Here is a 13,226-nt window from a genome sequence, read left to right as displayed (position 1 = left end):
TTCCAAGTGCAATAAAATATTCTATTTTTTAGGTATATGATTTATGGCTTTATAGCTGCGCCAGAAGGATATAAGCCTAAAATCAGTAATGTATATTATATTATATTCTACTTTCCACACACAAACTATCAAATTTCCTTTCGAAAGGTCTAATCATGGGACAATGGAAAGAGGTGTTTTACGAAAGACTAGAGCATCATGCTGTGACACTAGTAATTTTTCAATATAAACCAATTGGCCTTTTGCGTGTCAGCAGCGCTTAACGTCACAGTGGAAGGGAAAACGCGCGTGTGCGAGTCTATTAATTTATTGTTGTGCTCTACTGTTTGGTGGCTGTTAGGCCTATATATGTGACTTGGTCACATGACAGATAGGCATCGCCTTGATTTGACAGCATAGAGAACGGGAAGTACTGAATTTCATGAACTGAATGGAAGTTGGTTATGTGAAAAATAAAATGACAGAAATATGGGAGGAATGAATAATAACGTGAAGTGCTGGAAACACACACACATGTGAGATTCACGAAAACTGTTCAACATTTCTCACACATACGTGTTTTTATATCAATATGTTTGTATTTCTCAGTAGTTATGTACCTACGATTTTTGTTTGAATGTAACTATGCGCAAAGCAGATCACGCAGTAAACAGAATTGGTTATTTTGATAATAATATTCAAAATGTTAGTAAAGACATAGTTCCAAACACTCATTTATTTTTATGATTGAATTAACAGTTTTACAGTACATAAACTATCATTCAAAAGAGGGTTTGAACTTTTAGAATATCTCGATTGCAACTCTCTTGCCTATTCCGTGTTAAAGGGTGCGACTCGTAATCTGAGGGTCGCTGGCTCGCATCCCCATTGCGCCAAACATGCTCGCCCTTTCAGCCGTGGGGGCGTTATAATGTGACGGTCAATCCCACTATTCGTTTGTAAAAGAGTAGCCCAAGAGTTGGCGGTGGGTGATGATGACTAGCTGCCTTCCCTCTCGTCTTACACTGCTAAATTAGGGACGGCTAGCACAGATAGCTCTCGAGTAGCTTTGTGCAAAATTAAAAAACAAACAAACTCTTACCTATTCAAAAAAAATAAAAATAAATATCGGATTAAAAAATGTCAAACTAAGAGAAAAGTCCTAACACTTGATCATCAGGGAAGTTTGCAAGTCTTTCAATATCTAACAAAGATTTAATTAAGCTGTAAGTAATTACACCGACATTGCGAATTAGAAGCATAACACATTGTTCACTCGAGAAATATAAATTGATATGTGTAAGCAGAAAAATATTAATACGAGGGCTGTTCAAAAAATACGCGGACTGACGTCATAAAACAAAATGTACTTTATTCAGAAGTTACAGGTCTGGGCCCCCATCAAAGTACTCTCCTTCCCAACGCACACACTTATCCCAACGGTGTTTCCACTTGTTGAAACAGTCGTGGTACGCTTCTTTTGTAATGTCCTCCAGCTCCTTCGTCGCATTTGCCTTAATCTCGGGAATCGTCTCAAATCTTCTTCCTTTCAAGGGTCTTTTGAGTTTGTGGAACAAGAAAAAATCGCAAGGAGCAAGGTCAGGTGAGTAGGGGGGGGGGAGAACAGTGATCGAGTGTTTGGCCAAAAACTCACGAGTTCTGAGGCACAAATTTCGCAGCAACGTGGTGCATCTTCAATTTTTCTGTCAAAATCTCGTAGCAAGATCCAATTGATATCCCACATTCTTCAGCAAGCTCCCTGACAGTCAGACGTTGATTTGCCCGCACCAGGGTGTTGATTTTGTCGACGTGTGGGTCGTCAGTTGACGTGGAAGGACGTCCAGGACGCTCATCATCTTCAATGGACTGTCGACCATCCTTAAAACGTTCATGCCACTTGAAACATGCCGTACGCTTCATAACAACATCACCGTAAGCCGTGTTAAGCATAGCAAAAGTTTCAGTCGCAGATTTTCCAAGTTTAACACAAAATTTCACAGGAAGTCGTTGCTCCTTCAGGTCATTCATTCTGAAATCCGCCAAACGAAAAAATCGCACTTCACTTAAAACCGCGTAGCTAATACACAAATGAAGATATCTGCAATCGGGAAATGGCGTCGTAATCATCTGATCTGTGCAAACCTAGCGACACCAAGCGGATTCCCCTGAAACTAACTGGAGTCGCGCAATTCAAACAGTCCGCCTATTTTTTGAACAGATGTTAAAACTCATTTTATGACAGAAGGAATTATTTCCGGCTATCATTTTGTGGAAAACAAAGATGTTCATTTCGTTTTTCATATTCTACATGAACAATCCACCGAAATGGAATGAAAATATAAGCTATGCAGCTTTGTTTTAGGAGAATGGAAATTTTTGCCCTTGAGTTCAACTTGACATTTTTGTAAATATTATTTTTTGAATAAGTATTATAAATAGAGTTTGGAGATGTGAGGTACAAGGTGTTTAAAGAGCACATGTTACGGTTATCTAGTTATGTTAAAAAGAGTTTTGATACGACACAAGGTATTTCAAAGCCACATGTTACAGTATACCAGAGCACACTCATTTATATTGAAAAAAAAAGTCTGTATATGGAAAAAGGCACTTCAAAACCACATTTCACAGCATATAGAGTTATATTAAAAGGAAATTTGGATGTGGTACAAGGCATTTCAAAACCACAAGTTACAGTATATCCAAGTGTACACAGGTATATTGAAGAAGGTTTTAATATGGTACAAGGCATTTCAAATCCACATGTTACAGTATATCCAAGTGTACACAGGTATATTGAAGAAGGTTTTAATATGGTACAAGGCATTTCAACACCACATGTTACAGTATATCCAAGTGTACACAGGTATATTGAAGAAGGTTTTAATATGGTACAAGGCATTTCAAAACCACATGTTACAGTATATCCAAGTGTACACAGGTATATTGAAGAAGGTTTTAATATGGTACAAGGCAATTCAAAACCACATGTTACAGGATACCCACTTATATGACAAGAGAAAGTTTGGATGTGGTATAAGGTATTTTAAAAGCACATGTTACGGTATGCATAAGCGTACCCAGTTTTATATTTCTGTTTCTCTGTAGCTTACTGTTTGTTTCCTGCTATGGAACTAATAAGCTATGGGACGTGACTTAACAAAGTGAGTTTGCGAATGTAAAAACATTAAGCATTACCAGACATTCTATATGCCTTATAAAAATTGAGAATCGCACTCCAGCTTTTTAATGAATTAATGTACGTGTGGTTGCACTTTCATCCTCCACGAGGCGCCATTGTGTCTTTCGTGTAACGACCACAGTCACGATGGAAGTTTGTAGTTTTGGCTTGATGAATTGTACACGTCAAACGATAACTTCCCTTCATCATTCAGTATGCAAAGCTCGCCGACTAACGTGTAATGTGAAGGCATGTGCTCCAATATGATGAGATTTTTTCATTGGAGTTATATGCGAGTAAGCCTATGCGTTCGATTGGATGCGTGCACGTGCTTATATATTTTAAACTGTATATTCTGTATGCGTAAATCAACATTTCATACAAAAGTGGCAGCTAGTAATATTTGATTTATAGATATGAATAAACAGATAAACAGACAGATGATGTTTGTAGACTGTATAAAAAGTATACTAACTTTTTAAAGCTGTATATTAATTTTGGGCATGTTATTTCAAGTGCTTGTTTCGATTATGTAAAAAAATTATTTTTGTTGTTGTTTGATTATCTACATAATATATTTCTTTCTTTTCAGTCTGTATTTTAGATATAATTTCTTTCTCTGTCTTTCATATAGGCACAAGAGGAAAGTCCAGAATTTTCTTCCTTGTAAAAGTGAACACCAACCTCCGTGTGGTATCCCCAGTTCTAATGGAGTGACGTACGATGACGTACTGATTGGTCATCATCCTACCCGGATACCCACTCACCACCATGTTGGACTGAACACCCAAACCCTAACTCCTATTGAAGTAAGCTGTGTTTCTGATGTTATGATGATACTTCTTCTAAGTCCAGTGATGCAATTAATACCCAATTCTTTACTTTATTGAATAAAATTATGTTTGGTGAGCCTTTATAGAATTTGTAAGTTTACTTCAGCAGTTTAATTGAGAGACTATAAACGCGTTTGGTCTATGACCTCTGACGTCTAGATAGCACCCTTTACAGACGCAGTTATATTCGTTAATCCATCTGGATCCAGTATATTCTTCTTTGAACCGAGGAGGCTGCTTAGTTAATTGTTCCTTATTGGTAATATTTAGTTATTGTCGTTTAATTGTTATATCTCTTCAACATCACTAGCAGTTAATCGTATTTTAATTACTAACGTTCAAGCTCTATTTGCGAATACGATTTAATGATTACAATGAATAACTCACTAAAAATAATGTTATCCAGACATACTCACTGTTAGGACCCACGACCTAGCTCATGTGGTTTGATCTGGTGATGGAACAAGTTTTGACACAGATGGTGACAGTATGAAGGCTTTCATAAAACCAGATGAGAATTTATGGCCAATTAGAAATAGCATATCTGACTGGGTAGACCAGTAACAGTAAGTTTCTAACTTTCGATGAAAGAGGTACTTTCCGATTCATTCCATACAACTACATAACAAGTCAAAAATTATCCCTCTATGACTATGAAGTAATCATATTGATACAATAAAGTATCGGTCTTTTGGTTTAGTTATACAATAACTAATGAATGGAGAACAACTAACAGACAAACTAATGACTTACTCGTAAGAATGGTAGATTAAGATTCGTATGCCATTGGAACGCATTAAGAAAATGAAATTATTTAAAATCGAATAAAAAAGTACTGGAATGTTAATAAAGCCTTGGAATTGGAAAAAAGACGTTATTAAAGACCAAGTCACTTAGCTCTCATGTTTTCGAGGCTGATGACAGCCTCATCAACTTTCACTTTGTGGTCATTTGGTTTTCCTGGGTATTTTAATGATCAATGTGTCCTCAAACTACTCTTTGGTTTTAATCTGACATAAAACAAAGTACAGGACGATACTTTAATGTATTGGTATGACTTTAAGCTAAACCGGTTACAGCCTAGAGGGGTAATTTCTGACTTATTATCTAGTTATGTAGAATACATCAGAGAGTACCTTTGAATGAATATTAAAACCCCACTGAAACTGGATTATCTCAATCAGTAAAGCCGCTTCTGATTGGTCAAGATTTATAATATGATTGTACAATAATCATGATGACGTCTCCGCCAATATCGGAACGTGTAGGCTTTGATGTATAGTCCTTTACGCACCACAAATAATCTAATTACTTTAGACAGAAGCAAATTGAAGAATAGATTGGGCCTTTACATAATCACGAATTTATTTTTATTTCTTTACTGAAAATACAAATTTTGGTGGGAAAAGTAAAAAACAACAACAAAAACAAACAAATATCGGAACTTGCTTTCTCATCAGAGGACACAATTATTTTAATTTTCTTTTGGGGTTTTTGGTTTAGTTGGAATTTTGCGCCAGCTAGTCATCACTACCCACTGCCAACTCTTGGGTTATTCTTTTACCAACGAATAGTGGGATTGACTGTCACATTATAATGCCCCCACACTTGAAAGGGCGAGCATGTTTGGTGCGACCGGGATTCGAACCCGCGACCCTCAGGTTACGAGTCGAACGCCCTAACCCACCTGGCCATGCCGGGCCTATTTAAAAGAAATGTTTTTTGAAATTAGAAGTTATATTTTTGGTTTTTGCTTTTTTTTAATTTCATGCAAAGCTACTCGAGGGCTATCTGCGCTAGCCGTCCCTAATTTAGCAGTGTAAGACCAGAGGAAATACAGCTCGTCATCACCACCCACCGCCAACTCTTGGGCTACTCTTTTTACCAACGAATAGTGGGATTGACCGTATATTATAACGCCCTCACGGCTGAAAGGATTCACGGGGATTCGAACTCGCGACCCTTGGATTACGTACGAGTCGAGTGTCTTAACAACCTGGCCTTTGGGTGGGTGTGTGCTAAGAGTGGCTGCGAATAAGACAAGCTTAGAAATTAGAAGTCCAACAAGTTAAGTTTCCCGACATGCTACTTATCCATTTTTCATTATACATTGATCTTGTGTTTGTATTACCTGTATTTTAAACAAGTTTAAATATATGTTTAAGTTTGTAAACAGTGATAAGCCATACACACAACTTTCCTCCACGCTGAAATATGATTTGCCAGACTCTGTTATTAATAGGTTATTAAAAATATTGTTACAGCCATACAAACAACCTTTTACTTACTGAAAAATGGTGTGCCAGCATCAATCATTAATATGTTTTTAATAATATTGTTACAGTCATACAAGTAACTTTTTTCATTGTTGAAATATGATTTGCCAGACTCTGTTATTAATAGGTTATTAAAAATATTGTTACAGCCATACAAACAACCTTTTACTTACTGAAAAATGGTGTGCCAGCATCAATCATTAATATGTTTTCAATAATATTGTTACAGTCATACAAGTAACTTTTTTCATTGTTGAAATATGATTTGCCAGACTCTGTTATTAATAGGTTATTAAAAATATTGTTACAGCCATACAAACAACCTTTTACTTACTGAAAAATGGTGTGCCAGCATCAATCATTAATATGTTTTTAATAATATTGTTACAGTCATACAAGTAACTTTTTTCATTGTTGAAATATGATTTGCCAGAATATATCATTAATAGATTATAAATAGTAATGTGTGAAACATTAATCTGAACTACGACTTCTAGTATTATTGTAAATATTGAACTTTATTTAATATAATGTAACAGCTTAATGTGTATACGTTATTTCCTTCCAATAGCTAGTTATCTATATCTTTCGAAGGTAGAAAACAATGACTCGTCTTACTCACCCTAAGGTCACTTGTTAAACACAAAAATATCATAAACATTTAGTACTACACGGTCGTGTTGTTTGATTTCACTTTACAATCTTTATTTCTATCGGACTGCTTGTTTTTTTCTCTCCAAAATATTGTTCGATTAATATAATTAAACAAAATAAAACAACTTTAGATTAATATACTAGCTGATGGCACCTGATGAAGTAAAAATGTTAAATAATATTATTCTTTGTTATTTCTTATTGTTATTAAGTCCCTAATGACTTCATTAGATATTAATTGCATCCTCTACCTTGTGAAAGGTAATAATTGATTCATTTAACTAAGTATTTATGTCTTTAAATTCAAAACAAAAGAATAATTAAAGTGAAAACGTCCCACATTTAAGAGTATTTAGTATATATTTTCATTCAACGACAAAATCTTAAAAGAAAACACCACCGTACAGTGTCAAGCTACTATGCAAAAAAAGAAAAAAAAATCACTGTAAAGGAGCTCACAAACTCTAGGTGAAGGAAATCAAAAGTATGTAAAAAAGATGGAAATGTACACTATATTTCTTGGCCTATTTTATCCCTCCTTCTCAAGCAGAAGACTTCCAAATAAAGGAGCCCTTATGCACAGTTTCTTGTTTCTACGTTATGTAAACAAATACCTAAAGCAAAATAACACACACACGTATATATAATAAAATTGTATATAAGATCATATGACTACAAAATGATACTTAAAGGATCTTTAGAGTATATGTTAAGTCTAATCACTATTCAGTCGTACGAAAATAAAAGAATACTTGGTGGAAATCATTACTCTTAGCTTCAGCGCTCAATTTTTATTAAGACAGAGTTTAATGAACCAGAGTAGGTCAGCATTAAGTTTACCCACTTGGAATATTAAAATCGACGGCTCGATTTCCCATGATGAACAGAACGAGATAGCTCATTTTGGAACTGTGTGCTGAGACAAACAAACAAGTTAATGACACTTATAAAAATACTCTTCCCTAAGCGATTGTTGAGCTGTTACGAAACTATTAACATAAAGAGTGTTGTCTCTCACTTCATATGATATTTTAAATTCCCGCGTAGCTGTTTGATAACAGCTGATACCAGACAAGGACTATTCTTCATCTGGTTTTGTAATGAATACCGTTACCTAATAAAGATTGGTTTATACGTTTTGTATACCAATATACTTAATAGATATTAGGATATTTAAATATCGTAACCCATAAAACATTTGTATGAAATGTTAGTCTTCAGATCTAAGGCATCGTAAAATTTAGATAAAATAAAAGTAAAAAAAAAATTATAAGACTCTAAAGTATTGATAAATACACGAGATTTAATTATGTGAATCATTGCGTTTCTTTATTCAATAAATATTTGAAAATATTATAACATTGTTAATAAAATAAATGTAAAATCAGATTTATGAACGTTAGTAGCTATAGATGTTTGAATTGTTTTTCAAAGTTATATGAATCATTGGCCAAGATCTTAGACTATAGAATTTTCGCAAACGTTTGCAGAAGTTTATTGTAAAAGGGAACAGTAGTTAAATTACAGTTTATTTTATTAATATAAGGATGAAATTAAACAACATTTTCAGTAGTAACTTCAGTTTGAAGTTCTTTACTTTGAAAATAACATCAGATATCAAACGTATTTTATGTCGTAGCTGAAAATGTCATTATCTTTTTCTTGTATTAATGTTCCAACAGATATTTTAACACTTTGGGTATTTTGTAGCATTATCAAAAAATAAAGAAAATATTGTTTCAAATATTCCACATGATTTTTTCAGTATTGAGTTTTAAGCTCTTAAAATAATTTAAAATGCTTGTTAGTATATTTACATTTGCTTTACTAGTAATTTTGACAGTTTTTTGTCTCGTTTGTTATTAGCAGCTTCTGGATGTCAAATATGGCGGCTTCTCACAACCTCAGTTCTCCCATACCAACTTTACCTTCTCAAGTAAACAAATGGGGAGTTTGAAGTCAAACAAAAGCAAAGAACACTTTAATCCTATATATGAAGAGGTTTCTGGAGGCTCCGAAGAAAAGGGTGATGCTCGCAGTGGTGATTCAGACATCGAGGATAGCGAAACGGAAGCTCGAGTAATTGGAAGTGAAGATGAATTTGCAGAAGATGAATTGAGCCTCGCAGAGTTCCCTAAAGAAGCCGTTCACGTGGAGTCAACAACTAGTAGTCTACGGGGCTCCACTGGAGGAGACTTGTGTCCAGATGTGGCTTCTGGGTCCAGCGAAGGCGCACTTACTGACATCTCTGATTCGCGAGAATTACGTGGACTATTTCGTGGGAATAAGAGCGAATCTTTAACTCGTAGAAATGCTGGTCAATCTTCAGAACGTCTTCGAGATAAACGTGCTAACGGAAAGGGCCAATCCAAGGGTCGCCATTATTTAGATAAGAACATAAGAGGTACTGATCAGTCTTATCCTAGTTTACAAAAGCGAGACGACGTCCCACACCTTGAAAAATCTGGCATATCATCCAATACTAAAGTTTATTCACATGAACCTGAATACCTACGCAATGGCCACAGAGAAACGTACTCTGATCACTCGAACGAAAGACGGTCACATAAACGTCATACGGACTCCCCTGCCCCTCTACCTAATCCATTTGGCAAAGACAGTGACCAGCCGTCGGTGATGTATAGTCCAACCTCTGGACCTAAGGCTGGAGGATTACCGGGAGCTGTCCTTTCTGAACTCCACCAGAGAATTAGTGATTCTAATAAGAGACCAGATAGTCAGTCTCGTAAGAGTCCCATGCCTGGTAATCAGCGATCAACTGCCCCTGTCGAATTAGAAACTTTTCGACCAAAAGCGGGGCTTAGATCCATACATAACCCTCACAAGGACAATATATACGCATCAATAGACGAAGAAGAGCCTTATACCAATGATGGCAATTGCCAACACACTAGTCGGAACCCGGGAGAATCCCGACACAGCTTAAGCAGACGGGGAGTGCCAAAGGGCTGGAATAAAGCCTTAACCAGCCAATACATTCCACCCATTCTCAGTACCGAAGAACAAGAACCATATGGTGATATTAGGCCTGTGAACGATTCCAGGACAATAGGAACGTGACTGCTTATATAAGTGTTTGTTCTTTATTGAAATTTTAGTCGAAATATTTTAATCACTCCAGGCAATATGATGAAGCACACAATTGCTGTTTGCAGGAAAACAGCTTGTCCTGGTTTGTGACGTTCAGTTCTGGTCCCTCGTAGCTTCTTCTTATTAGCTAGAAGTTCTCGTTGGTTGAAGGTTCTTATGCCATCCTTCATGTGGCGTGAAATAAAGTAAAACAAATTCTGGTTGTGAAGATAAAATTAAATCGACTGCTCATCGTAAATATTGTAACTATAAAAAATCTTCTATTCTGTTTTAATGTGTATAAATAATTGGTATAAATGTCAAACTGTAAGAACGTTTTGCTTTTGAGCTGGAATTTAATCCTACTGTAGCTTATGCCTAGGTAACAAGTAAAATATGTTTGGTGTGTATAGTCAATACTGTGATAATGTGCGTGTAAGCTGTTTCCCATATCTTGCAGGCTTTTTCTGCTACTTAGGGCTCTTGGGCAAACCTTTGTAAATAAGCGTATGCATTTTTAAGTTTCCAAACAAAGAAGCCAAGAAAAAACCCAGTTTTCACTTCTCTTGAAAATTTACTCCCGTTTTATTACTACTTAATGCTCAAAATCTATAGAGTGTCATAATAGTAAACAAACTCTCTTTTCTAAATCAATAAAGTATTTCTTCTCTGTATGAATATGAAATATCGACAGAATTAAAACCTTTGTTTTTTTCTCAAAACATCAGTATAAAATTATAATTGTTAACAACATTAATATCCACGATTTGTTTAAAAATGAAAAAAAATATATAATTTTGCACATCTTATTTACTTTCTCACTTTGAGATAGTAAAAAATGATTATATATCAAATTAAAATATATATATTGCAGGTGTAATCAATATATTTGGCTGTAGAATACCTTTTAGGCTTGTAACTGTTTGCAGTGCAAGTTGTTTTGCATATATCTGTTTTATTATTATTAATGGAGAAGTGAAACGACAAGGTGTATCGGTGTGGACGATCTTTGCTAATTCTGAGACGTTCACTGATAAGAGAAAGAAAAAGGTAAGACTAAACCGATATTCAAAGATAATTATTAGAAATTTAAATCTTCAGATATTTACGTCATTAGGTCTGTTACTCGTTAATATTCGAATAAGAGCGACATAAAATGATAATATGATAGCAAGTACCGCAGTACAGTTATACGTGTGTAGAAAACTGATATATTAAAAACGATATTTGAAATACAATTGAAAACTTTAAGTGATAGCCACTAATAATTATTATCTGCTTTACGCTTTCATTGTTATTATTGTTCTTAAGACTTTTTTTTCGGGTTTTAAACTTTTCGGTTACTCCAAAACATTAAAACGAAGCAGAATCTTGTTATATCTAATTTCAAAAGTTTTTTGTGAAATAACTTTCGAAAGACATTTTGTATACTTGCAGATACTAACAACAAAAAACAAGAATTACAAACATTTACGAATTCGTTCAGAAGTGATATTAATGATTGAAATAAACGTTAATGTTCTCTTTTTGTTTCTGAACTAATTAAAAGTGGACAAAAATCATTATTGAAACGTTTATATTTTATCATTCTTTTTTGTTCCGATAGGGAAAAAATGTTATATGTGAGCTTAAAATGCATATAATCACGAGTAGAACACGTGATGTCATTTAAAGTTACTATCAAATATACAAACTTGCTGAGAGGAAACACCACCTACAGAGGAAGTGTTTATTTTGTTATCAGCAGCGCTGTTCCTATGCTTCAAATAAAATCTGAAGACTCGTATTTATCCTTGCTTTTCTTAAATTTTCAGAATGAATGAAGTGAATAAATAATAATATTAACAGCGGCACTACTGTGTCAGTTATTTCCAACTTAAACTGTTGACAATGTGAACACATTTCTATGTTTTGTACTCATTAAGACTTGTTACGTTTTTCATTAATTAATGACTCTAGTTAAAGTCAACGCGTGTACGAAAACCTGAGAAATATAGGGAATAACAGAAACGCCTTTGTAAACATCGTTAACATTCATAAGCTACAACATGGTTTTGAAGAACATTCTGACATGATGTGGTTCACAAGAGTACACATGCTGCAGAAAATCTAAAAAATCAATTTTTTTTTTTTTTAAATTTTGCACAAAGCTACTCGAGGGCTATCTGTGCTAGCCGTCCCTAATTTAGCAGTGTAAGACTAGAGGGAAGGCAGCTAGTCATCACCAACCACCGCCAACTCTTGGGCTACTCTTTTACCAACGAATAGTGGGATTAATCCTCACATTATAACGCCCTCACGCCTGGGAGGGCGAGTATGTTTGGCGCGACGGGGATGCGAAATCGCGACTCTCAGATTACGAGTCGCTCGCCTTAACACGCTTGGCCATGCCGGGCCTAAAATAATCAAAAGTTTCTACTGTTACACCAAGTTAAGATGTACAGCTAACAGACTGAAATTGTTCGTTTCCTTAGAGTGGATGTGGCCTTGTTACAAGAAACACACGCACGCACACACAGACTGAAATCAATAATACAAGTTACTCATTTATAATTGATATTAAGCCCAGCGCATTTAAGAGTTTTCACACGCATTATATAACCAAAAATAACAGGTTAAAAAGCACGTGAGATGTACGATAAATACACTACTGTACAACACAATTGTTTCATTTTTTAACATCATTGATTTAATCACATTTGACTATAATCATACAATATTAATTAATCATGTTACATTATTTAACAGAAGTGGCATACAGAATCAGCATACACAAATTGTTCTAGGATGTTTTTTTAATTTTAATAGTTTTAACTTGGGTTTGTAAAGATTTTCAAACTTAAAGAACTTTATGAAGGGTTTCAACATTTTAATATTGTTTTCAATATTTGCTCTAGGACTGAAAATGTTAAAAAAAATATCTTTGTATTTAAATATTTAAATGGCAAAAGTAAAAATATACATTTATAAACATACTGTGGAAAAGATTTTCCAACAATAATGGATGAACCTTTATGAATACAGATCTATACTACTCGGACGTTACATGTTCCATCCTCATATTTTACAATTTCGGGTCGGACGTAATTTATTTCTAAAAATGTCGTACTGTGAATCAGAGACAACACGGTCAATGTCCGTCGTCACACACACACACACAAAATAGTTCTCGGCAATTGACGGCCGTGGATGCATTATAAGAGTGGCAATCAGAAA

The 13,226-nt window shown here is 34.9% G+C and overlaps 1 protein-coding gene across 2 annotated transcripts in view; it reads left to right on the top strand.

Annotated features, from left to right (window-relative positions):
* LOC143229635 (uncharacterized) overlaps positions 1–11,857 on the top strand; it is a 61,295-nt gene extending 49,438 nt beyond the window's left edge. The window contains exons 2-3 of one of the 2 annotated variants that reach the window (XM_076462237.1): positions 3,792–3,966; positions 8,790–11,857. In XM_076462237.1, coding sequence (XP_076318352.1) covers positions 3,792–3,966; positions 8,790–10,001 — 1,387 coding nt within the window. In that variant the 3' untranslated portion in view covers positions 10,002–11,857. Of the gene's footprint in view, positions 1–3,791; positions 3,967–8,786 lie in introns of both variants that reach the window. The other variant, XM_076462236.1, reaches the window with a different exon arrangement.
* The last annotated feature ends 1,369 nt before the right edge of the window (positions 11,858–13,226 follow it).

Source organism: Tachypleus tridentatus, chromosome 10, assembly GCF_004210375.1.
Source record: "Tachypleus tridentatus isolate NWPU-2018 chromosome 10, ASM421037v1, whole genome shotgun sequence".
NCBI classification, from domain to species: Eukaryota; Metazoa; Arthropoda; class Merostomata; order Xiphosura; family Limulidae; genus Tachypleus; species Tachypleus tridentatus.
Note: the sequence above shows the minus strand (reverse complement) of the source record. Positions and strands in the feature narration are given on the sequence as shown.